Below are 25,619 nucleotides of genomic sequence, written 5' to 3' on the forward strand. Positions count from 1 at the left end.
ATATGGTGTGCATATAGAGTTATAAAATATGCATAACTAAGAATATGCACATGCATATTCTGAGTTGACATTATATAAAATATGTATATAATATGTATATAACTGTGCATTACCAATAATAATAATAATTGAGTTACAAATATATTTATACAGTTTATAAATAAAATTTCTGACAAATTAGATCAATGATAGTCATTCTGTAGTCGACAGTAAATAAGTAATATTAATTTATATATTTATAGATATTATTAATTTATATAAATATTATTTGTAAAATTAATCACCCGTTTTTCTTTGCATAAATCACCAATTTTACATCATTCTTGTGTTATATGATTTATAAAAATATTCCTCAAATATTATTAAAATATTTAAATTAAAATGTCTAATAAAATAGTTGTATTAGTTAATAATTATATACATATAACATTTCTATCATTAAAAATTTATAAAATTATTTATATGTTACGTCATTCTGACTTCACAATTCCTTCCTTCGGTGGAGTTATGACAGTGATTGTCTGATCGACGATATATGTATTACAGAAAATCAACGGAATGTCACGATATACATTATTTCGTAATCCGTTCAATCAATAATTAATATACAAAAAGAAAAAACAAGAGAAGCTTTCCGGACGAGATAATTCTAAAACAAATAAATAATTCTATAAATAAATAAAACACAAAAAATATCTAAACTTGTCATTGATAAACATATTGACTTAGACTTTAGACCATGAAAGACAACAATTTCGTAAGTATTTACTAAAAAAATAGCTGCACAATCGTAAACTAATCATCGACTATAGAGGGAACTTTTCCTCCAGAAAAAGAGATACTGAAAGGAAAACTTGCAAGAATGTATGTCAGTCTAGTTCCGTACGCAGTATAATTCAAAACAGTATAGCGCAGCATAAGTTTGGTTTTTAGCATCTAAATTATTCTCGAACTTCAACTTTACTCTGCAAAATAAAGTACTCATAATCTTGTGTATGTTCTCGCAAAGCCACCTGCAATTAAAACACCTCATTCAACCGCATGGTTAAATGTGTCGAGAGAATCAGTTCAAATTGTAAGTCAACTTAATCTTTCTTCTATTTCTATTATTAAAATTAAATAAATGTTCTTAGCCACAAATTAATTTAGTAATCAAACGTATCGATCTTTGGTATGTCGTACTTTTTTTCCGCTTATTTTCTAATTCACCTTTTTCATTCTCTCAATACTATCTATATTTTTACACATGACACATTATTATTTTTACATTACACTTTTGATTTAATTTAATTTTAATTATATAAAAAAATATTGTTAACCCTCTCTCTCACAAGGAAAGGGTTGGAAGTGTCCCCCTCCGATTTTAATGAGCTTTGAATATGTTGTAGTCTAGGTCAAAATAGAAGACACGTATTTTTTTTATGTGTTCTTACGGCCGTTAAAGGAATAAAACACTCTCTTGAAAAAAATCGGTTTTTATATTTCTGAGCGAATACCGTCAAAACAATAAGAGATATCAAAAAAAGTTTCCAATAAGAGTTTTATAGTTTTTAATGTACTTTAAAACTGCATAATCAGATTTTTCAACAAATAAAGAAAGGAAGGAGGATTTCGAAATATATGATATTTTATATCTCTTATTGTTTTGACGGTATTCGCTCAGAAATACAAAACCGATTTTTTTATAATACATGTCTCCTATTTTGACCTAGACTACAATATATTCAAAGCTCATTAAAATCGCAGGGGGTAATATTGATTTAGATATCGAATTCAATATTGTTTTAGATATCGAAGAATTACGTCAAAGTAATATGCATTTGTCAAATTGGAATCGGGTTGCCTGAAAAATATTTACACATTAATTGTACAATAATTTCATTAATTTATAATGTTCAAGTTATTTAAACTTTACCGTGCTTGTGTAGCAACGATTCTATTTAGATCATTCAAAACATAATAATAAGTAATATAATTTTTAACTTTAGAACTCAGATAATATTTCAATTTATTTTTATCATTATCCCACAAGTTATTGCCGGACAATAGAAACACATAATATTGTAGGTCTTTGATATATTTTATGCTCGCTCTTATTTCTTGTTCAAAATTTAATTTTGCAAAAATTTTCTTTTGTTTCTCTGTATTAAATATTTTTTTCACAGTAGGACACCTAAAATTAAGACAAAAAATTCTCAACAATTATATTATACAATGTCACTAATATCACTAATAAATTTTAGCCAATATACTTTCTAAAATATATATAAATTTTTTAGAAAAATACAGTGAACTCTGTCTTATGGAATGACTAGTCAAATAGAAAAAAACGACAAATGAGAGGGCAGTAAGTACTATCTGTATCTTTTTCTATTATTAAACAAAAAAATCGAAATAGGAAAGATTAGAGAAAGAAAACCGTTCAATCAGAAAACAACTAAAGATAAAAGAAGATAAAAACTGTAAGATAAAGAAAGAAATAGTATTTGCTTTCCTCTTGTCAACAGATTTTCTAAATACGACACTAGTCAATCCGGTATAAAATAGAATTCACTATACATACACCATCTGCTTAGAAAAAGGGAGCCTGATTTTCTGTACGTTGTACAAATGACGCTATTCGTCTGACTATTATGAAATCTTGTAGTATCATCTTTCAAAAGCATGTTTATTATTTTTTCAATCGTTAATAGCCGGTTTGAAGACGAATATGCAAAAATAAATGTTAAAATTTGTTACTTTTTTTATCATGGCAATGACACAACGAGCAGTAATTAAATTTCTTGTCAAACTTCTCTAGACAAAATGCTTACAGAAACATTTAAAATTATGAAAAATATTTGTGTTTAAGTCATTCAAAGGTGTTTATGTCGTTTAAAAAGTGTTATAAACGATTTTATAAAGAAAAGAATCGCCCAGAGACCAAAGCAATCGCCATAAGTTTGAACATGAAGTTATTACGCAAACGTCGAAACGATTTGCGTACTAATCTTGTCTGTTATCGTTTTACTAATGTGAGTCTCATCTGCAATTATTCTGCATGAAACACGATGAATAATTTCTAATTAAAACTAAGCTAATTTCTAAAAGTTTACAAATATTCCTTCATGCAATTCCTAATGGCAACCTATCTTATTTTGTACGTATAAATTGCAACTTTGGGCTCCTTAAAGTTGTGTAATTTATACATAAAAAATAAGATAAGTTGCCACTAGGAATTGCATAAAGGAATATTTGTGAACGTTTAGAAATGAGCTTAGAAACCTAATAAAAAACATTTCAGTCTATAAGTCATTGTAAACTTATCATGTTGTTATCTTATTAACTTTTCCGAGACTAATCTTGTAATCTTTATTAATTATACTGTTATCAAACAGTTTATAAGCGCGATATCCAAATAAAATAAATATTAAAAATTTATGTTAATATTAAAAATTTATAAATAAAAATACTTCTAAATAAAATTTCTTTTCCCAAAATTTATTGTAAAGTGTTATACCCTAGAATCTTTTACACGTGGACTTAAAATTCAGGACATCTTCGATGCTTTTGTTTTCCAGAAAAACACGAATTATTTCGTCAGGCAAGTTTATAATTCTAGCCATTGGAAAAAATTTAACACTCAAAAAAGCTCGAAACAGATTTATTTACGTTATTTATTGGAGTCTCACTGATTTCGTTTATATAACGAATATGAGCGTTGTAGTTTCTAGAACCGCCACGCTGCGTTTGCGACTGTTCTGCAACTGTTGAAATGCAGTTTATAGAGTGCACTGCAAACGCATTTCAAATGCGTGATTCAATCTTCAACTTCAAGGGATGTGGTATCTTATATCCAGCCCTTTTATTACCATCCGATCAGATATCCGAATATCATTTGTATCTGGCAATATATCCGGCCGAAATTTTATATTGAAAATTTAAAAGTTTACGCCATTGCTGCAGGGTTCGAGATCACGAATTCTTTAGGAACAAATAACTTTTAATTATTTTTTATTAGATCTCGTGTGTGTGAGCTTTTTGAAGGTTTATTTTCAACAATGCCGAGCCTCGTTGCTAACCTAACCGCTCATCAAGTATGAAGAAATTTATGTTTATTACTATTACTATTTATTATTTTCTCCAAAACTAAAACATTTTTCTACTTTGCTTTATAAATTTTATTACACTTTTATTAACCCTTACTCCGTATTGTTATTTTTGGCACCTTCAAACTGTACAGGTGGGTCAGCGTATTTTTGATAAGTTTATTAATATGTAAAAGTGTTTTAAAAAATCTGAAAAAATGTATACACTTTCTTTGAACATTTTAAATAAAGACTAAAATAATAAATTTGAAAAATAATTTACTAAAATATATTATTTTATGATTATTTGCTTTCGAGAAATTGACGTTGTTAAAAAAATCACAGACAAAAATGATCCATCAGTACGGAGTAAGGGTTAATAATAAAAAATAAAATTATTTTAATGAGAGTTCTGAAAGACGAAACATAATTTCGTCTACAAGTTCTTTTCGATCCAACATTTTCGAGAGATTGGCTGTTCCGCAGTTGCAATATTCGATACCATTTTCCAATAATTATATTATCACTTATACAATATATTTCTAACAATTAGAACCGGTCTAGAATATCCGGCAAATATCCGATATCCGATCAGATATCCGGTTTCACGTTATTATCGGCTAAGCGTCATTCGCCAAAAGTACTGACTGTTGTCCGAGAAATAATGAGGAATATTTGTGTTCTTTAGAAGAATCCTGTGGGCTCTGGGCTAGCATCCATAGTTCAGCTACCAATTGACTAGTGAGGTACCAAACGTATTGTTCTAGAATCACACTGGAGCTATCCGTAATATAGAGTTCTCCGTTCTGACATATCCTGCATCCATAGACACACAGCAGCCAGTCTGATGATGACAAAAAATTGAGTTTTTCCATAACTCTTTAACAATGCACAATAAAAAAATCTTTCAAGTAAATGTTATTAATTTTGATAACAGCTAGTATAAAAAAATTGTACCCCGTTCCATTTAGAAAATGAGCAAGCCCTTTTTTTACCCCCTTAAGAGCCCCCAAGATTTTTTACACACAAAGTAGTCAGCCCCTGTGTGTTATTTAATGTAAAAAAAATTCAACTTTATGTCTCTAATAGTTTCGGAAAAAATAGCTTGTAACAGGTTATCTGGCCCATCCCGTATAATAATATCCGAAATTTGATCTTATTTTTATACAATTATATTCGGATTTGTTTTATTTATAATTATTCATAAGATGGTAATACTTTTTTATGTTATATTATCAGAAATCTAATTTGTTTTCTTAATTATAAAGAGAAAAAAAGTTTACGTTGAAATCAATTTTGTTTTAATCATAAAGATTTTCAATTGAGAGTGTTAGAAAAAACTATGATCATCATCCCCAGACTTATCCTATATGTATATGATCATATAAAATTTCTTGTTTTCAGATCTTTTCATAATATAACTGATCATAAATATTTACATCTGATCATATTTATTAATTATTTATTTACATCATATCTGATCATATTTTTTCTAAAGTAACGTGTAAAAAATAGTTCCACACAATCATATTTATTTTGGTCTTTCGTTTCCTGCTTTTTTTCAATAATATATTTATCTTGATAAAACTCCCGAAAAAATCATATCGCCCGTTTTTTTCACAGCTTATCGAATCATTCATTGACATGATGAGATTGATCGCGATCGTATGTCTGCTGCTGTTCTGCAATCTTCCTGGCTCAGCATCGGAAAATATGATACCTAAGTCAAACGTGTTTGAAGACGATATATCGTGGATAAACTCGAATCTGTCGTTCAAATTCAATCCCGATGTAGATCTCAGCACGGTAAGTAAGCGTATTTTGTTCATAAAAACGAGGATTACAAATTTTCATAACTTTGATTAACTTGGCTTTTCAATGTTATCAGAAAATGTTCAACAATTTTATACCGCGAATAAAATTTAAATTCCACAAAAATTTTATTTAATTTTGTCAATTAAATCTATAGTAATAGTTCAGTATCTTTGTTTTATTTTTTAGAGTCGATTTCAATATTTAATTGTTAATATTGTTTAAATACTATTAAATATAACACTGATACAAATTAATGGCTAATAAGAGCAAATCGTTGTTCTTAAAGCGCAAATATATTTATTATTAATTATAAAAATACTTATAAAAGGAAACGAACGTTTCGGTCTACTTTAGACCTTCTTCAGCGCTAATTACATTCATAATAAACCGTGTCTGTTGTAATCAAAAATATTTGTTTACATAATTTTATTAACACATTAAGTGTCTGATTTAAATTTCGAAAAAACGTTAGTCAATTATCGGTCAACAATTATCGGTAAACAAATATTTTCGATTACAACAGACACGGTTTATTATGAATGTAATTAGCGCTGAAGAAGGTCTTAAAGTAGACCAAAACGTTCGTTTCCTTTTATATGTGTTTTTATAATTAATAATAAATATATTTGCGCTCCAAGAACAGCGATTTGCTCTTATTAGTCATTAAGTTGTATCAGTGTTATATTTTTTAACTTAAGAGCTTATCTTCGTATCATAATTGCTATTAAATTTTCTGTTGTTTTTGTCTTAAAATATCATGTGAAATATACATATATGCTATAACAGTATGTCACTCTTTGATGATATTTACATTCTAGTCTCTGTTTAAAAATAAATATGCTTTTATACATGTATTATATATTAATATTATAATATCGTGACATAGCCAAAATCATTTCAATTGATTCAAGAAATAAATATAAAGAAAAGTTTAATTCTGCAAAGAGACTTTCTCCAAAAATTTAATTCCAAATTCATCTTTGAAAGAATTTTTATCAAGTTTTACACATTCGAAAGAACCCCGCTTTGTAGTTTTTAGAAATAATTCGACACTTTTAATTAAATAATTAATATTCCTATTTAACTTTATACCCACTTTTGTAACACTATTCTTTATATTAAGATAATCATGAGTAATGCAAAATTAATACAATAATTTAATGCAGAGGTGTCTTATTATTTAGAAAATAAAGATTGTTATGCATCCATTTTACATATTACATAAAATTTCAATTTTAGATCAAATTTGAGAATTACTTCATTTTTACTGATTTTTTTTAGGTGGAAATGATAAAAAGAGCCGGTTATCCCGTAGAATCTCATGTTGTAACAACGACAGACGGTTATATTTTGACGTTACATCGTATTCCCGGTGACAACAGTTCTCTACCCGTACTGTTAAATCACGCTTTCTTATGCACTTCTGCCGATTGGGTCATACTTGGCAAAAATAAAGCACTTGGTACAATTCTTTAATCAATTTTAAAAGATATCTTAAAACATAATTGTTAATAAATTATTCTTCTATTGCATGAGCGCTTAAATAACTCAAAATTAAACAACAAACATGTCAAAAAAGCTTTCTAAAAATAAACATTTAATATAACTTCTAACGTATCTTATTTATTGAACAACTTTAAAATTTATTACACACGCAAATACATATGTATATCATAATTACATAAATAAATTATTTAAAATTGTTTATATAATTTATCGAATGATAATGAATAGTATATGCATAAATTAGTCCACCATCTTAATCTAAATGATTAAAATAAATTAACATGTGATAATGTATTGTGAGAAAATTGCATAAGTATATACTAATTATGTAATAATAGATACAATTATGCAATAAATATTTTTTTGTATTCTAGCTTATTTATTAGCGGATCAAGGCTACGATGTTTGGTTAGGCAATTTTCGTGGTAATACCTACTCGAGGGCGCATATTTCGCTATCGCCGAGTCAAAAAGAATTTTGGGATTTCAGGTATTTGCATAAAATGAAAATAATGATACTTTAAAAATGATAAATAACGATATCGAAATTAACTTGGCGTCAAATACACAAATAAATGGACTTATGTATACGCTTACTTATATATTTATGTATACATACATATATGGTCGCAACTATACGCTAAATTGACGAACATGATAAAATTATCTTTGGCACCATCGACACAATACACTGTACATATAACTACGTATAATATACATAATACATATGACGAAGCACCCGAGATTCTCATCTCGCCACTCCCGATATTACTATTACTACGCACATATTACATATTACATATACATATTTATTTGTGGTCGCATATTTATTCTCACTTAACCTAAATTATAACTCGGATCATGCGTGATGATTCTTAAGACTAGTAATATAATAGCGTTTAATCGACCAATCAAAATATAAAATTATTGTCCCATTTATCCGAATTGAAATATTTATGTAATTGAAATACATTCGGACCTCTTATCTTACATTTTCGGTCCGGAATCTTCCCCTTAAACCTCTGATCTTACGACAAAAATTTGAAAGTGGGGGTATAATTCCCCTTTCGCGGTAGTAGCATGAGAGGATTTTTTGTCGTAGGATAAGAGGTTTCATAGCATAAGAGGGTCGTAAGATAAGAGGTCCGACTGTATTACGAGCCAAATGGAGCGTATCCATAACCATAGGCGCTACATTAGTGCATATACAGGGTGTGTCCCACATTACACACACACGCACACACACCACACACACACACACACACACACACACACACACACACACACACACACACAAAATTCATGGTTCAACCAAAAGAGAGATGTTATTCTAATATGCCTCAAAATAAATCGAAATGATTTAATAACATTTTTTAAGTGTATTACGTTGATATAATAATTCCATTAAAAGCAATTTGCACGATTGTAGCTTTAAACATAATTAAAGTAAGTATTAATAAGAATTATTGGAAAATTAAATTATTGAAAATAAATATTATTTCCAAATAAGCATGTAATATCGAGACAAGTATTAGTGACTGTCAGATTATACTACTTATCAAAGAAATGTTTACCTAACCGCAAGCTCAAATATTATTCACTAGAAAAATGAATTTTTATTTATTCTTTAAACAGATAGATTTTATAAAAAGATTACATTATTCTCGGAAAAAGTTTTTTCCTTTAATCTACATTTTTAAAGATATAACAAATGTAAATTTTTAAGTTTTAAACAAATAACTAAAAAATATAACTAAATAATAATTTTAAAAATCTTAAAATTGTTAAGCTATTTTATATGTAATATTATATGGAATATTTATATAAAAAATTAATATTGCTAAATATATTTTAATTTTAATGTAAATATTTTGTTATAAATATTTCAAGTATTCCGTGTTGTTTATATGCACTCAAAAAAATATTTTGCCAATGTAGATGGATTTCTAGATGACTCAATTACAATTTATTGCTACTTTTTATATCTGTTAGAATATCGTTTGTCACGTATAGAATTTATAGCAGCAATATTCTAGCAATACTTCTAGAAAATTTAGATCCCATTGCCAAATATTAATCACAAGTATAATTGTTCTTGACAATAGGCCTTAAAGATAGGCATCACAGAAAAATTTTCTGTCTAAATTACACGAATAGAATTACAGATATAAATTCTGTCTCTGTCATTGAAATTGATTAAGTGCAAAATATATGCAGTATCACAGTATTTGCTAATAATTTATCTGTTTTAGTTAATTTTTTACACTTAGAAAATTTTTGTTGAAACTGCAAGATCATTTTTTTGAGTGTGCGTATATTAAATCACACAATGACTTAAAATGGATCACCAAAAAGGGAAACATGTATTTATAACGATAAAGAAAATTGTAAATTACTCACTTCATATGTTTGCTCTGTCATCGCTTGATGCCTTTCCTTTCGCTTTCTCCTCTGTTGTTGGTCATCTTTACTGCTTCTTCATGGCACTTACACAACATTCTCTCGCGACAACACGTTTAATTACGATTATTCGCATCCTAATCAACAGAATATAACAATCGCGCGACACTTTGCACGACACTCTTGACATTAATCACACACGCAATGTGCACTTTATTTTATATTGCAACAGGAAAAAACGCGAAAATCACGGCTAAGAAGCTATATGAACTGCTTAAAAATTGCACGACTAAAAATAATTTTAGTAATACTTATTTCAACGATGTTCAGCTAATACGGTCGAAGTATAAATATATAGGTTTTTAAGTTAAAATTACAATTGTCTATATAATTACAATTATCAATATAATTACAATCTGTTTAAAAAGCAACTTTCCAGGGACTCATTATATAAAAAATAGGGGATATATAATATAAATACATATCCCTATATTAATAGAATACAGACTGATATAACTATCCTCTTGGCAAAAAATAAACATTTATTTCTCTTTAACTGTTCAAAACTGCATTGCTTTCGAGATATCTCATCTTTAATATATCAAAATTAGTAAAAATTTTACAAAAAGAATAAATAATTAACAAATGCATTATATTGCCACAAACAATAATATCTTTTACAAATCATGCATTGCTAGAAATTTTGACAAAAGAAAAGTATACTTTATTATCAACAGATACGATAGTGTTCACTCTATGTAAGATATCTTATGTACGTATGTACATTAATTATAATGCATTATGTACGTACATTATATACTTTATATATTTTATTACTTACAGCAATAAACATATATATATTTATTTATTTATTTATTTATACACTGTCAATCTAATTTTCCATTTCAGCTTTCACGAAATGGGCATTTATGATTTACCCGCGATGATCACATATATCACGAATATGAGATCACAACCACTGCACACGTACATCGGTCATTCCATGGGCACAACTACTTTTTACATAATGGCATCAGAATTACCGATGATCGCTCAAAATGTGAGAATGATGATCAGCTTCGCACCAGCAGCTTTTATAAGCCATATGACAAGTCCGGTAAAATATCTTGTCTCCTTCGGGACAGTGTATAAGGTAAAGTCGTAATAATATACGTCAATACTGTAAGAAAATAATTTCTTTTGTTTTTATTATCATATAATAATTGTATAAAACAATATCCCTTTGTTTAAACAAAAAAAAGGAACATTTCATGTCTCGTTTTTTATTATATAAACACGTTACAGTACTATTTTTTAAATATAATTTTCAAATAACAGACTTTAAAGTGAATATTTCTTTAGCGTAAATAAACAAGATCTAAATAATTTTCAAATTATGACAAATGATTAAAATTATAGGTAGTAAAAGAAATAATATAAAACTATTATGCTTTTTTCAGCTAATTCTAAATGGAATTTATTTTACTAGAAATTAGTTGCAAAATCGTTAAAAAAAATTTTTTTTTAAATTATAAAAAAAATTAATTTGTCGCAGCAAAATTCATAAAAAGATTTATCTCTTATCAATAAAATATAAATGCAAAAAATTTTTGTTTTAGTATTTATTAAAACTTCACAAAATTGATTTAAAAAAACTAATATACATATATTTTTATTTATTTCACAACTTTTCGCCCGTTTCTACCATGTACAAATTTTAATTTTAACGAGATGTTCTCCGATGAGTTAAAATTAAGATCGAAACAGCTTCTAAAATTTTAAATTATCCTAATTTGATAGAAAATTGTTTAAAAATATATTTATTCATTTATTCTCAAAAACACAGCTAAAACTTAAACAAAAAAATTACAAATATTATAAATTACATTATGGATAAAATTTTTTACTGCAGTGGTTCATGGGACATTTTTTCCACGACGAATTTATACCGCAAAGAGGTTTTTGGAGATTTGTTTCGAAGTACGTTTGCGAGGAAAATTTCATCCAGTGGTGGGTTTGCGCCAAATTAATGTTTAAAATCACTGGTTACGACAAGGAGCAGTTTGACTACGTGAGTAGTGATTCGCGATACAACTCCGATCAAAACTTTGATTATCACGTCATTTTAAGATTATACAATCATGCTTCAGATTAGACTTTGAATATAGGGTAAACTAGAGTATGATGGCCATACGGAAAAGATGGCCATAAACTGTAATTTTTTCAATAATCGCTACATAATGCGCTTTTTTAATCATTATCAAAGATAATTAATATTTACAGTAGTTTATATGCATACAATGTTCGAAATAACGATATTGTGTATCTTATATCATATTTTCACTTTTGACTACCTGCAAAGTTTTTCATTTGTCCACTAAAAACTGTTATAACGTCGAATAAATTACAGTTAAGCTATTATAATCGACATTAGACATATTATAAAGATATGTAAATTGTTATAATTGTGACCTTTAATTTTTATTTTTGTTTTTACTATTTTTTTATAAATATTATGGCCATCTTTCCGTCACTATGGTCATCTTTTCCTTAAAAGTTGGGTAAAATGGCCAATGCTTATGTTGTACTATTTTGATAACATAAAACTTCTATTAAATATTTTCCTTTTAATTTCGACAATATTACGTAATTTAAGCTTCAGTGAAGATAATATGCCAACAACTATTAAAAAAAAAACAAAAATAAAATCATGTTTTATGCATTTTAAAAAACTATGGCCATCTTACCCGAGTTTATTTTATGTATATTCTTGTTTCTTATTTAGAGTCTAGTGCCTGTCATCCTGAGTCACGCTCCAGCCGGCTCCTCGACTAAAACACTTTTGCATTACTTTCAAATGTATAAATCGGACAGATTTCGACAATACGATTACGGTCTACAAAATCTGTTTAAGTACCACTCAATAGCACCTCCGAACTACGATTTGACGAATATTAAGGTTCCAATCGCGTTGTTCTATAGCTCTGATGATTTACTGATTAATCCCGTGGTAAGTAACGAAAAAATACATGTTCAGATAAAATGTGTAGCAAAAATTGATTTAATTGTGTATAAATCAAGCTTTGTATATAAAATCGGAAAGATAGTTTAAAAGAAATTATGCTTGATAATTCACAAATTTTGATCTTTTCAAGGATGTACTTAAGCTCCATCGGGCACTGCCTAATGTAATGGATATGTACCAAATACCAAAATACGGTCACCTGGATTTTTTATGGGCCAACAATGCACCCATAGTTGTGTACGAGAGAGTATTCAGGCTTATAAAAAAAGAAAATTTATTTTAATTTAACTTGATATACCTAATGTTACATCGACTATCACAATAAATGATAAATATTACACTCTAAATTATTGATGATAAATTTAATAAAATTTGTCCGATTAATAACCTTGAATATAGCAAGAGTATCGCAAGAGTCTTACAAGGAGAGGTCATGTACTCTGCTTCACCAATCTCTGCAATCATCAGTGTTCCAGATTTTGAGACATATTATATATATTAGGTAGTTTAAAAAGATTATTGTCGTCTCTATAAAGTATATATAAAAAATATAGAACATAGTGCAAAAAGAGATAAAATATAGACAGAATGAAAAAACAAAATAATTAATAACATACTTAAAATATATAATACTATTTTATACATCAAGGGTTTAATAACATAAAAATATAAATCCAAAATTGCAAGTTTACAAGAAAAAACAGTTTTAGAATTTGATAGAAATACCGTCTAAATATAGTTGTACAGTCTAAATAATTCTGTATTTATAATTATTATTTTAATTAATATATAGCTTTGTTATAAGATGCAAGGTATATAAAGTTTCCATATAATATAGATTTTTTCTTATTTATTAAATATCACAAGTGCATCTATCTGCACAAGATGCCTTTTGCAATTTGTAGTCTTCCTTCTTTATCATAACTTATAGATACATTTTGAAGATGTCACTCGTCATTGCATATTTATGCTGTCGCAGACGAATAACGATATCAAATAAATTTTCTTAAATAATTCGTCCCACCATAAGTATATATCATTCTTCGTGTTACGACACTCTCGATGTTATTTATATATATATATATATGGTGCATTTATTTTAGAAATGTTCTTAAAACATTAAATACAATTTTTTATGTTTTATCAAAATATAACTATTATAATTATGTGTAGGTAAGCGTGTAATGGTTTATGTGTTTAATCAATTTTGATAAAATGCAACGAAAGAGAGTCAACATGGATAAAACGCTCTCCCACCTCCAAGGACGATTACTGCTCTCGATTAGGCCATCGAGTTGGCCTATAGACCCCGACACCCTGCGCAAAAAAGTCTGCGAGAAGGAAAAATCTCCGAATCTCCGCCGCGCAGCTTGCGCTAACTGCCGAATTTTAGTTGTCAGGCCACTAAAAGAGAAACTTGAAAGTTAAGGAGGGGATGTTGGCGAGGTGGGCCTTATAAGCTACGAATCACGAGAAACTAGATCAACAAAAGAAGACGATCCGAGAGCAAGCAGATCGAACGTCTTTAAATTTCCGCTAAAAGCTCTTCTGGATTCAGGAAAATCCAGTTGATTAATCGTCCAGAACAGGCGTCCAAGATAGCGTCCAGGCCGACGGTATCATTACGACTTAAGTAAGTGACCTTTCTTTTTTTGCTGGGGAGGTAGACGAGTTCTTGACGCGTTTCAGCGTAGCTACAGCTAAATTTGCCAACCGAGTTTATTGGATTTATAAATGAAGGGAAAATAGGATGGAACGAAAGCGCTCGAGCGAGATTGCAAGCAATTTCCTCATAGATAGAGAATACTTAACTCCAATGCATTGCGTTTTGCATATCGGCCGTGATTGCGCGTTGCTATTAAAAAAAAAGAAGAGAGAAAGAGAGAAACATAGAGAAAAAGAGGACTAAATTCTAAATTCAATAGACCGTTTTATTGATTTCGGAAGATGCTATGATTGCCTCCGGCGATGCTAGAAATTTAGATACACTTGTGATATTTAATAGATAAATCGGCTGTTACATTTAATACATTGCTGTTGATACGTGTTTTTTGTCATCCTCGTTTTGTATTTTTTTCATAGCCTTTATTATTGATATATTTAACCTTGATTTCTTCCGTTTGTTTCCTTGTGTATTTTATGATGTTTATAACTTATTTTTATACAATAATGACTATGATAATAATTTTTCTCTCTTCTTTTCTTTCTCAGCTGATAAGAAATTAATTGCAAGCAAATTATTTATAATAAGAAGTACGCGAGAGACAATGTAATTATATAAGATTTATACATATATATATAATAATGTCTAAAATTTGACGATATACATATGTCCTGGCCATATAAAAATGCGTAAATGAGAACATGAAAATTCTTAGTCAGATTACTTTATATTTATTAAAATAAATAAAAAAGTATATTGATTAAAATAAGTTAAAACACAAGAAGAAAAGCTGCTCACGATGACAGAACCGCCGAGGCGCACTCGCTATTCTTATTTTTGTTTTTCGCTAAATCTGACGGTTTTCGAATCGAGAAGCTTCCTTTGTTTACCCGTTGTCTTGACCTACGTAATATTTTGAAATTATAACTTGCTCGACTATTATCTTCACCTTGTTATTCAACGATTATAACGTTTTGATCTCAAATCATATTTTGCTTCTACATGTATAATTACATCTGAAATTTGACGCAATATGATTTAGTCATATATAATATTGAATTCAATTTTTTGTGTTATATCAAAATGTAACTATTATAATCATGTATTAATCATGTGTAAAGCGTGTAGTGGTTTACGTGTTTAATCAATTTTTCATGAAATTCAACAAAAAAAGCCAACATAGATAAAACGCTCTCTCACTCCAAAAAATAATGTAATTTTAATAAATTTCTCATTAAGGCATACAATAAAAAACAGTGTATTATATCACAAACGGTCGCTGAGACAAGGTATATCAATGCAATATTAATTGGTTAAGCATTAAAATTAAACAATAAAAACATAGTAAATTGAATATAAATAATGACCGATCGTTTCGGCTTGATTTTTCAAGCTTTTTTCGGCGCAAAAAAGTGTGAAATAGTCTAAAACATTATATAAATACTGCAAAAAAATTATAGTCAGATACCTAAAAATTTGGAGTTAGTCAGTCTTAATAATATGTAAATTACATTGTTTTTTAATTAATATTACTGATATTTGGCTCTGTTACGCTTTTGTTACTAGCTTTAATGTTTTAATGTAGAGCCTTTCTCAAATTAATTTAATTTTTTTCGTTATTAGTAATGAGGTCATTTTAGTGGAGCTTTGATAAGGACCTTTTCAGAACTGCCTTAATTGCTTTCTTTTAATAATATATCTTGATACTCCTGATAATACTCACATTGTTCTCTTTTTTTTCATAGCCTATTGAATTATTCATTAACATGATGAGATTGATCGCAATCGTATGTCTGCTGTCGTTCTGCAGTTTTCTTTGCTCAGCATCGACAAATATATCTGACAATGAGCCAAATGTGTTCGAAGACACAGTATTCTCGTTGATAAACTCGAATCTGTCGTTCAAATTTAATCCCGATGTAAATCTCAGCACGGTAAGTAAGCGTATTTTGTTCATAAAAACGAGAATTACAAATTTTCATAACTTTGATTAACTTGACTTTCTCAATGTTATCAGAAAATGTTCAACACTTTTATACCGCAAATAAAATTTAAATTCCACAAAAATTTCATTTAATTTTGTCAATTAAATTTATAGTACTATTCAGTATCTTTGCTTTATTTTTAGAGCCGATTTCAATATTCAATTGTTAATATTGTTTAATTGCTATTAAATTTTCTGTTTTGGTCTTAAAATATCATGTGAAATATACATATATGCTATAATAGTATGTCACTCTTTGATAATATCTACATTCTAGTCTTTGTTTAAGAATAAATATGCCTATATACATGTATTATATATTAATATTATAATATCGTGACATAGCCAAAATAATTTCAATTGATTCAAAAGATAAATATAAAGAAAAGTTTAATTCTGCAAAGAGACTTTCTCCAAAAATTTAACTCCAAATTCATCTTTGACAGAATTTTTATCAAGTTTTACACATTCGAAAGAACCCCGATTTGTAATTTTTAGAAATAATTAAACACTTTTAATTAAATAATTAATATTCCTATTTAACTTTATACCCACTTTTGTAACACTATTCTTTATATTAAGATAATCATAAGTAATGTGTGTGTGTGTGTGTGCAAAATTAATACAATAATTTAATGCAGAGGTGTCTTAATATTTAGAAAATAAAGATTGTTATGCATCCATTTTACATATTACATAAAATTTCAATTTTAGATCAAATTTGAGAATTACTTCATTTTTACTGATTTTTTTTAGGTGGAAATGATAAAAAGAGCCGGTTATCCCGTAGAATCTCATGTTGTAACAACGACAGACGGTTATATTTTGACGTTACATCGTATTCCCGGTAACAATGGTTCTCTACCCGTACTGTTAAACCACGCTTTCTTATGCACTTCTGCCGATTGGGTCATGCTTGGCCAAAATAAAGCACTTGGTACAATTCTTTAATCAATTTTAAAAGATATCTTAAAACATTATTGTTAATAAATTATTCTTCTATTGCATGAGCGCTTAAATAACTCAAATTTAAACAACAAACATGTCAAAAAAGCTTTCTAAAAATAAACATTTAATATAACTTCTAATGTTTCTTACTTATTGAACAACTTTAAAATTTATCACACACACAAATACATATGTATATCATAATTACATAAATAAATTATTTAAAATTGTTTATATAATTTATCGAATGATAATGAATAGTATATGCATAAATTAGTCCACCATCTTAATCTAAATGATTAAGCTAAATTAACATGTGATAATGTATTGTGAGAAAATTGCATGAGTATATACTAATTATGTAATATCAGATACAATTATGCAATAAATATTTTTTTATATTCTAGCTTATTTATTAGCGGATCAAGGCTACGATGTTTGGTTAGGCAATTTTCGTGGTAATACCTACTCGAGGGCGCATATTTCGCTATCGCCGAGTTACAAAAAATTTTGGGATTTCAGGTATTTGCATAAAATAAAAATAATGATACTTCAAAAATGATAAATAACGATATCGAAATTAACTTGGCGTCAAATACACAAATAAATGGACTTATGTATACGCTTACTTATGTATATACATGTATATACATACTTTTTTTAAGTGACTATTGTCTATATTATCATATATAATTACAATCAGTTTAAACTGTACTTTACTAGAGACTCTATATATGTAGTATAAGTATATAAGGTTTTTTCTAAATAGAATTACAGACTGGTACAACTGTTTTCTTTCAAATAAACTTTTTTCCCTTTTCAAATTTTTGGAACTGCATCTTTTTCGAGATATCTTATCTTTAATATATCAAAAATATCAAAAGACAGAATCAACAAATAACATATTGACATGACTGTATTAACATGAACAATAAATCTCTCGAAAATATTGTATTTCCAGAAATTTTTCCAAAAAAAAATTGCTTTTATTTACAACAAATACGATAATTTTCAATCTATGTAAAATACTTTATACAAAATGATTCATATAACTCTTTACAACTCGATATCTCGAATAATGCCATTAATTTTCAAGATTTAAGTTTTGAATTGTAGGAGTCTGATACATCTTCAAATATGAGTGGGAGATGGTTTCCAAACCATCTAGTTGTATGAATGAGACGGTTAAACTTAAAAATTTTAAAACAGGACTTTTATACAAAATAACATCTTTTTATTTTATGGAAGAAAACAACTTAGTTTTATCCGAAACATTTTTTTGTCAAATGTTTTTATGAAAAAATATGACAATTTAAAATTTGGACTTATGAGCTACTTAAAACATGAAAATAAGCACATCAAATTAAAATCACAACATTTTAAACTGATTTATTTAATTTATTAAATGATTAAAATGTTCTCTATAAAGTTGTAAATACTTATTTATCCGAATGAACAAAATATTCCTTTTGCTTCATATTTTTTTCCATTATCGGCGGTCCAAACATAACTTTATTTTTCATAAAAAAAAAATAAATACTTTTAATAACACTTACATTTTAAGGACTTCTAAAATAATATTGAATGTTAAGAATTCTTTGTCAATTTGGATAAATATGTAAATGTTTATAAATCCATAGAAGATATTTTCAACATTTTATACATTAAGTAAATTAGAATGTGTGATGTTGATTTTGTGTAATTATTCTCGCATCTCAAATAGCTATAAGTCAAAACTTTAAACCGTCATATGTTTTTATAAAATTATCTGATAAAAAATATTTCGAATTAACTAAGTTGTTTCTTCCATAGTGTTCAAAAATGTAATTTTATATAGACATTCTCATTAAATTTTAAAGTTAATCCTTATATCCTAACCATATAAGTAGGATTTAAAAGCCAACTTCCATTCACGTTTGATGGCCCATCAGATCCATACTATTCAAAAAAATCTAAAACTTAAATCTTTAAAATCAATGTATACTTTCCGAGACATTAAACTGTAAAGAGTTTATGTCGGCAAATCTTAATCTGTATATTATATACGTATGTACATACATTAATCACATGTATTATGTACAAACATTATGTACATAAGTCTATTATATATTTTATTATTTTATTATTGTTATGCACTAGAACTTCGAAAGAGAATATTGTATCTCTTCTATGCACTAATAAGCCATTTCAAGGACAGTACAAAGAATATATGCAAGTCTCGTGATTAATTTCGTGTGAAATAATCGTGTAAACTTTCTACAGACTTAAATTTAATGGAAGTAAAGATAACTTGAGCTTTGTACGGTCTCTGTCAAGGCTCTAGTGTATAACATATGTGTGACAATATTATATATCGATCTAATTTTTCATTTCAGCTTTCACGAAATGGGCATTTATGATTTACCCGCGATGATCACATATATCACGAATATGAGATCACAACCACTGCACACGTACATCGGTCATTCCATGGGCACAACTACTTTTTACATAATGGCATCAGAATTACCGATGATCGCTCAAAAGGTGAAAATAATGATCAGCTTCGCGCCAGCAGCTTTTATAGGCCAAATGACAAGTCCGTTAATACATCTTACTTCCTTCGGGACAATGTATAAGGTAAAGTAATATACGTTAATGCAATAAGAAAATAATTTCTTTTGTTTATATTATCATGTAATAATACAAAACAATATTCCTTTGCCAAAACAAAAAAAGAAACATTTCATATCTCCTTTTTTATTATATACATATATATAAACACATAAATATTTTTCAAATATGATTTTTAAACAGTAAACTTTAAAGTGAATATTTCTTTAGCGTAAATAAACAGAATCTAAATAATTTTCGAATTACAAGCCATTAAAACTACAAGTAGTCTGAGATAATACAAAACTACATTTTTTAGCTAATTTTACATGGAATTTATTTTACTTGAATTTCGAAAAATCATTAATAATAAATAATATGCAAACAATACAATATTCTATACATTATTCAAAAAAAAGTTGGAACAGTAACTTTATAGAAGTTATCGTTACTTTTTAACAGTCGTTAAAAATATTTTATTATTGTTATTCAGCAAAGTAATAAGGTTTTACAATTTTAATTACTTTTATTGACTCTATTATAAAACCAAATTGTATGCATGGCACACACATATACACATATTTATATTTCTAATATTCAATATTAAGATATAAGAAAAGCGATAAAATTTTGATATTAATATCGACATATAATTAATATAAATATAATAAGTTTGATAATTTGGAATCTTAATATCTCAATCATAAAAACATTTTTCAAAAACATTGCAATTTTTATTTTTATAACAAATCTCCAATTATATAAATAAATTAAAATAAGATTTTCTTAGTATTTTTTTAAAGATTTATAATTATAATCAAAATTATCTTTCTTGCACCTTTAATTTAAACAATTTCAATATTTTGCCACGTTTTACGAGTTAAATTCATCCTTTACATGCAAAAGTTTATAAAAATTACATGATTTAATTTGAAATAGAATTTTTTTGTTAAATTTTATTAAATTTTTTTATTGTACTAAAAACAATAACAATTACAAATAACATATTATTTCCCAATCTTGATTGTTTTTATAATAAATAAATTTCTCGTAGCACAATTCAAAAAAAGATTTATCTCTTATAAATTAAATATTAATGCGAAAACTTTTTCTTTTACCTTTTCTTAAAATTAAAAAAAAATTGGTTTTGAAAAATTAATGTTTTTATTTATTTTGCTTATCTTGTTCGCGCATTTCTGCCATATACAATTATAATTTTGACAAGATGTTCTCTCATGAATTAAAATTAAGATCGAAACATCTCCTAAAATTTTAAATTATCTCAATTCGATAGAAAATTGTTTAAAAATTTGTTTATTTATTTATTCTCAAAAACATAGCTAAAACTTAAACAAAAAAGAATTACATTATGGATATAAAATTTTTAACTGCAGTTTATGCGACATTTTCTGCACGATGAATTTATGACGCAGCGAGATTTTTGGAAATTTGTTTCGAAGTACGGTTGCAGGTGGAATGTCTTCCAGTGGAGGGTTTGTCCCAAATTAATGTTTAAAATCATTGGTTACGACGAGGAATGGTTTGACTACGTAAGTATAGTGATTCGCCATCGAAATACAACTTCGATTGAAACCTCGATCATCAGGTCATTTTAAGGTTGTACAATCAGATTAGACTTTGAATATATATTTTTGTTCTTTATTTAGACTTTACTGCCTATTATCTTGAATTACAATCCAGCTGGCTCCTCGGCTAAAACGCTTCTACATTACATTCAAATATATAAATCGAACAGATTTTGCCAATACGATTACGGTCACGCGGAAAATCTGTTTAAGTATCACACAATACTACCTCCGAACTACAATTTGACAAATATTAAGGTTCCAATTGCGTTGTTCTATGGCCTTGGTGATTTGCTGATTAATCCCGAGGTAATAAAAAAATGCATGTTCAGATAAAATGCGTAGCAGACATTATTTTAATTGTGTACAAATCAATAGTTTAAGAAAAATCATGCTTCATAATTCACAAAATTTTATGTTTTCAAGGATGTGTCTAAACTCAAGCGTGCATTGCCTAATGTAGTGGCTATGTACAGGATACCGCGGCTCAAGTTTGGTCACATGGATTTTGTATGGTCCGACAATGCACCCATATTTGTGTACGAGAGAGTATTCAACATTATGAGAAAGCAAAATTTCTAACTCGATGTACTTAATATTACATCGACAATCAAAATAAATAATAAATATTGCACTTTAAATTCTTAGTGATAAATTTGATGACATTTGCCCGATTGGTAATCTTGAGTATAACAGGAGTATCGCAGGAGTCTTACAATTAGCCAAGGTGCCGGTCGGTGATTTAGGATGACAGATCATTGCGATTAAGTGCAAGGATATGTCATTCGCCAAAACAATAATTGCTTATAAATATATATTGCGTAAATAAGCCTTTACTAATCGTAAAAAATATTGTAATAAATTTTATATGTTCCATTAACGATTATGAATGCTATCAATCGCATCACTAAGGATTTAATGTGCAAGATTCATATGCATATTGCTTACATAAGTATGTAAGCGATATTTTTTAATAAAAGAATAAGTTATAAAATTCTTAATTATTTTTTACTATATATGTTTTTACGATCTTTTTAATTATTGGATATCGTGATTGTAAATTATATTTCTAATATTACATAGCAAGTAGTGTTACAATGTTATAATGTCGATTTACTATAGCTAAATGTTATAGAATTGTACTTCTGCCATCATGTTCAATCTGAATATTTAAAGTGAGTTACTAAATATATATATATATATATATTTATTTATTTATTTATTTATTTATTATATTATTATATAAATATATAATAAATATAAACAAATAAAATGTGAAAAATTTAAATAAAACGTAATTCAAATGTCATAGGTACAAACAGTACAAGTAAATTTTTATTTTTATTTTAATACTTTTATTATTTTAAAATAACTGATTAATATTATAGTTACTAAACATATCAAAGTGTTGTCATAATTATAGTCATATATATTGCAATAGAAATTTAATCTATAGTCTTTAGAGTTGAGTATAATAGTAGAGTTCTATAGGACATAATAACAAACGGAAACTTGAATACTAATTCTTATTGTTAAAGATATATATGCCATAATAATATAAACAAATAATATTTTATTTTTATTTAGTCCGATTTATCAACAGATACATTAAATAAAATTTGAATAGATTTAATTTTATTGTTTAATATAAACAAAATAAAATACAATTTAAATAATTTCAATATACAAGCAAAAGATACAAATGTTTTCTAAAAGTTATCTTTGATAATTTTAAAATTTAGGATATGTTATATTAATATGTGTGTTATTAATATTTTAAATACTTTTAACTGTTTAAAACTCATTGTAATGTATCTAATCTTTGATTTATAAGAAATTATATATAGCACAATTTTTGCAATATCTACATATATATTATATATAATATTTTTATACATATTAAAAAATATATATATAATTAATTCGCGTTTACTACATAAATATACTTTAAAGAGAGTTTATTTTAATCTTTTTTTCCAAAACATCGCTCTCTTTTTAGCAGCCTGGAGATGTTGCTGATTATGAATATCATAATTTTATTTTAAGATTTTTCTCTGCATTTTGGCCGTAAGCCGTAATCCGAAAACTATGAATCTGTAGTTCTCACGACCGGCCGACAGAGATCACCATAGTCGCTCCTCTCGTCTCATCGCTGTCATACGAACAGTGACACTTAACCATATATGGTTAGGAAATGTATTAAATTTTGGAGGTGAACAGTGAATTAAATTTCATCTCGCTAGAACATAGAAATTCCCATAAAAGAGGAAGAAGAAAAGAATAGTGAGTCAAAAGTTGAATTAATTGAAAAATTGTCATTGCATTAAGGAATAAAATTTTGTTTTTATTTCACATTTAATACCTTTTAACACATGTTAATAGCTTTTAAAGATACTATCTTTTTCTTATTTCACATAATTATTTTTTTATTATATTGGTGTAAATCTAATAGATATATACAAATATTACTCTAATTGACAGAAATGGAGGCTGTACTTCAACAAAAAGTCATAGAAGTTGCCAATCATGTTGAGCAGCAGTTGGATGCGGAATTGGAAAAATTAGATAATTTGGATATCAGTGATTATGAAAAGATACGTGCACACAGATTAAATGAACTAAAACAAATGCAAAAACAAAAACAGAATTGGCTGACTTTGGTAATGTATCCTGATATATAACACATATACATTATAACTATTATTAAATTTCTAATAATAAATTATATTAAAAAGAAATGATATATATATAATGTATGTGTTAAATAAGACATGCAAATATATATTAAAATATATGCATTATATATAATTATATATGTATTATTACAGGGTCACGGAGAATATATGGAGATATATGATGAAAAAGAATTTTTTGAAATATCCAAAAAGTCAGAAAATATAGTCTGTTTATTTTATAAAGATGATTCTCCACGATGTAAAATTGTAGATTATCATTTCAAGATTCTTGCAAAAAAACATATTGAAGCAAGATTCTGTAAATTAAATGTTGAAAGATGCCCATTTTTAACCGGTATTATTATTAAAATATCTATTTTAAATATTATAACAATATAGTATGTTTAATGTGTCATAATAATGCATATTTAAACATTACAGAACGGTTACGGATTAGAATTATACCTACAATCACACTTATTGTGAATGGTAAAACTAAAGATTACATTGTAGGCTTTACTGAATTAGGGAACTGCGATGATTTTTCTACAGAAACATTGCAGCATCGTCTTGCACAATCTGGTGTAATTAATTATGATGATGATTTACATCCTTCAGAAACTGGCAAAAAGTCATTTATATTTAAACCTTCAAAGCCCAAGACTATTAAGGGATGCAGTTCAGATGAATCTGATGATGATTAAAGCTGTATTCAAATATGAAAATTTATACATATTTTTCACATTTATTTCATGCACTAAATTTAATTATTATGCTTTTTTTATTTAATCTATGTTCTTCTTTAGTAAGTTTAACATTTTTTATAATAAAATTGATGTATTCTGTATCCTGACATACTTGGGGATATCTGGGGATTATTTAGTTATAGCACAATAGCTAGAATTATAAATAGTATTAATTTTTATTACTAAATTTTTTATTTTTGCTTATTTATCTAGGAACACATTCTAAATTATTTTTGTATCAAAATATAAACTTATAATAAATATATCAAATTGAACACTTCTCACACAAAATGTAATTTAGATTGTATTCAAATAAAGCTATTTTATAACAATTGTATTAGTTATATTTCATAATTTAAAATACTAATATATAAATACATATTTTATTTTTTATATAGTAAAGAAAATTTTTAAATAAAGGAAAAAAAGAAAAATATTTCTAAAGTGAATTTATGTTTGGAATATTATAGTAATAAAATAATATAAAATAAACCATAACATAACTGTTTAATTTTACTTATATTTAAAGATTTTATATAAATGAGAGAAACATGACACTTTATGTTTTACAGTAGAAAGCAAAAACAAAATTAAATTAGATTTTTGACATTAA

At 27.1% G+C, this 25,619-nt stretch overlaps 2 protein-coding genes across 2 annotated transcripts; both read left to right on the top strand.

The window, feature by feature from the left end:
• The first annotated feature begins 4,939 nt into the window (after positions 1–4,939).
• On the top strand, positions 4,940–23,868 carry LOC140665544 (lysosomal acid lipase/cholesteryl ester hydrolase-like). Its single transcript, XM_072891785.1, has 14 exons — positions 4,940–4,978; positions 5,691–5,873; positions 7,164–7,344; positions 7,763–7,877; positions 10,697–10,940; positions 11,700–11,858; positions 12,573–12,797; positions 17,216–17,396; positions 17,815–17,929; positions 19,783–20,026; positions 21,394–21,549; positions 21,667–21,894; positions 22,012–22,760; positions 23,632–23,868. Exons 1-13 carry the CDS (start codon positions 4,955–4,957, stop codon positions 22,165–22,167), a joined length of 2,211 nt encoding a protein of 736 aa, XP_072747886.1. The 5' UTR covers positions 4,940–4,954; the 3' UTR covers positions 22,168–22,760; positions 23,632–23,868.
• LOC140665539 (thioredoxin domain-containing protein 9) lies at positions 23,727–25,338 on the top strand. Its single transcript, XM_072891769.1, has 4 exons — positions 23,727–23,868; positions 24,067–24,245; positions 24,414–24,615; positions 24,702–25,338. Exons 2-4 carry the CDS (start codon positions 24,069–24,071, stop codon positions 24,962–24,964), a joined length of 642 nt encoding a protein of 213 aa, XP_072747870.1. The 5' UTR covers positions 23,727–23,868; positions 24,067–24,068; the 3' UTR covers positions 24,965–25,338.
• The last annotated feature ends 281 nt before the right edge of the window (positions 25,339–25,619 follow it).

The sequence above is a fragment of the Anoplolepis gracilipes genome, chromosome 1 (assembly GCF_047496725.1).
Source record: "Anoplolepis gracilipes chromosome 1, ASM4749672v1, whole genome shotgun sequence".
Taxonomy (NCBI): domain Eukaryota; kingdom Metazoa; phylum Arthropoda; class Insecta; order Hymenoptera; family Formicidae; genus Anoplolepis; species Anoplolepis gracilipes.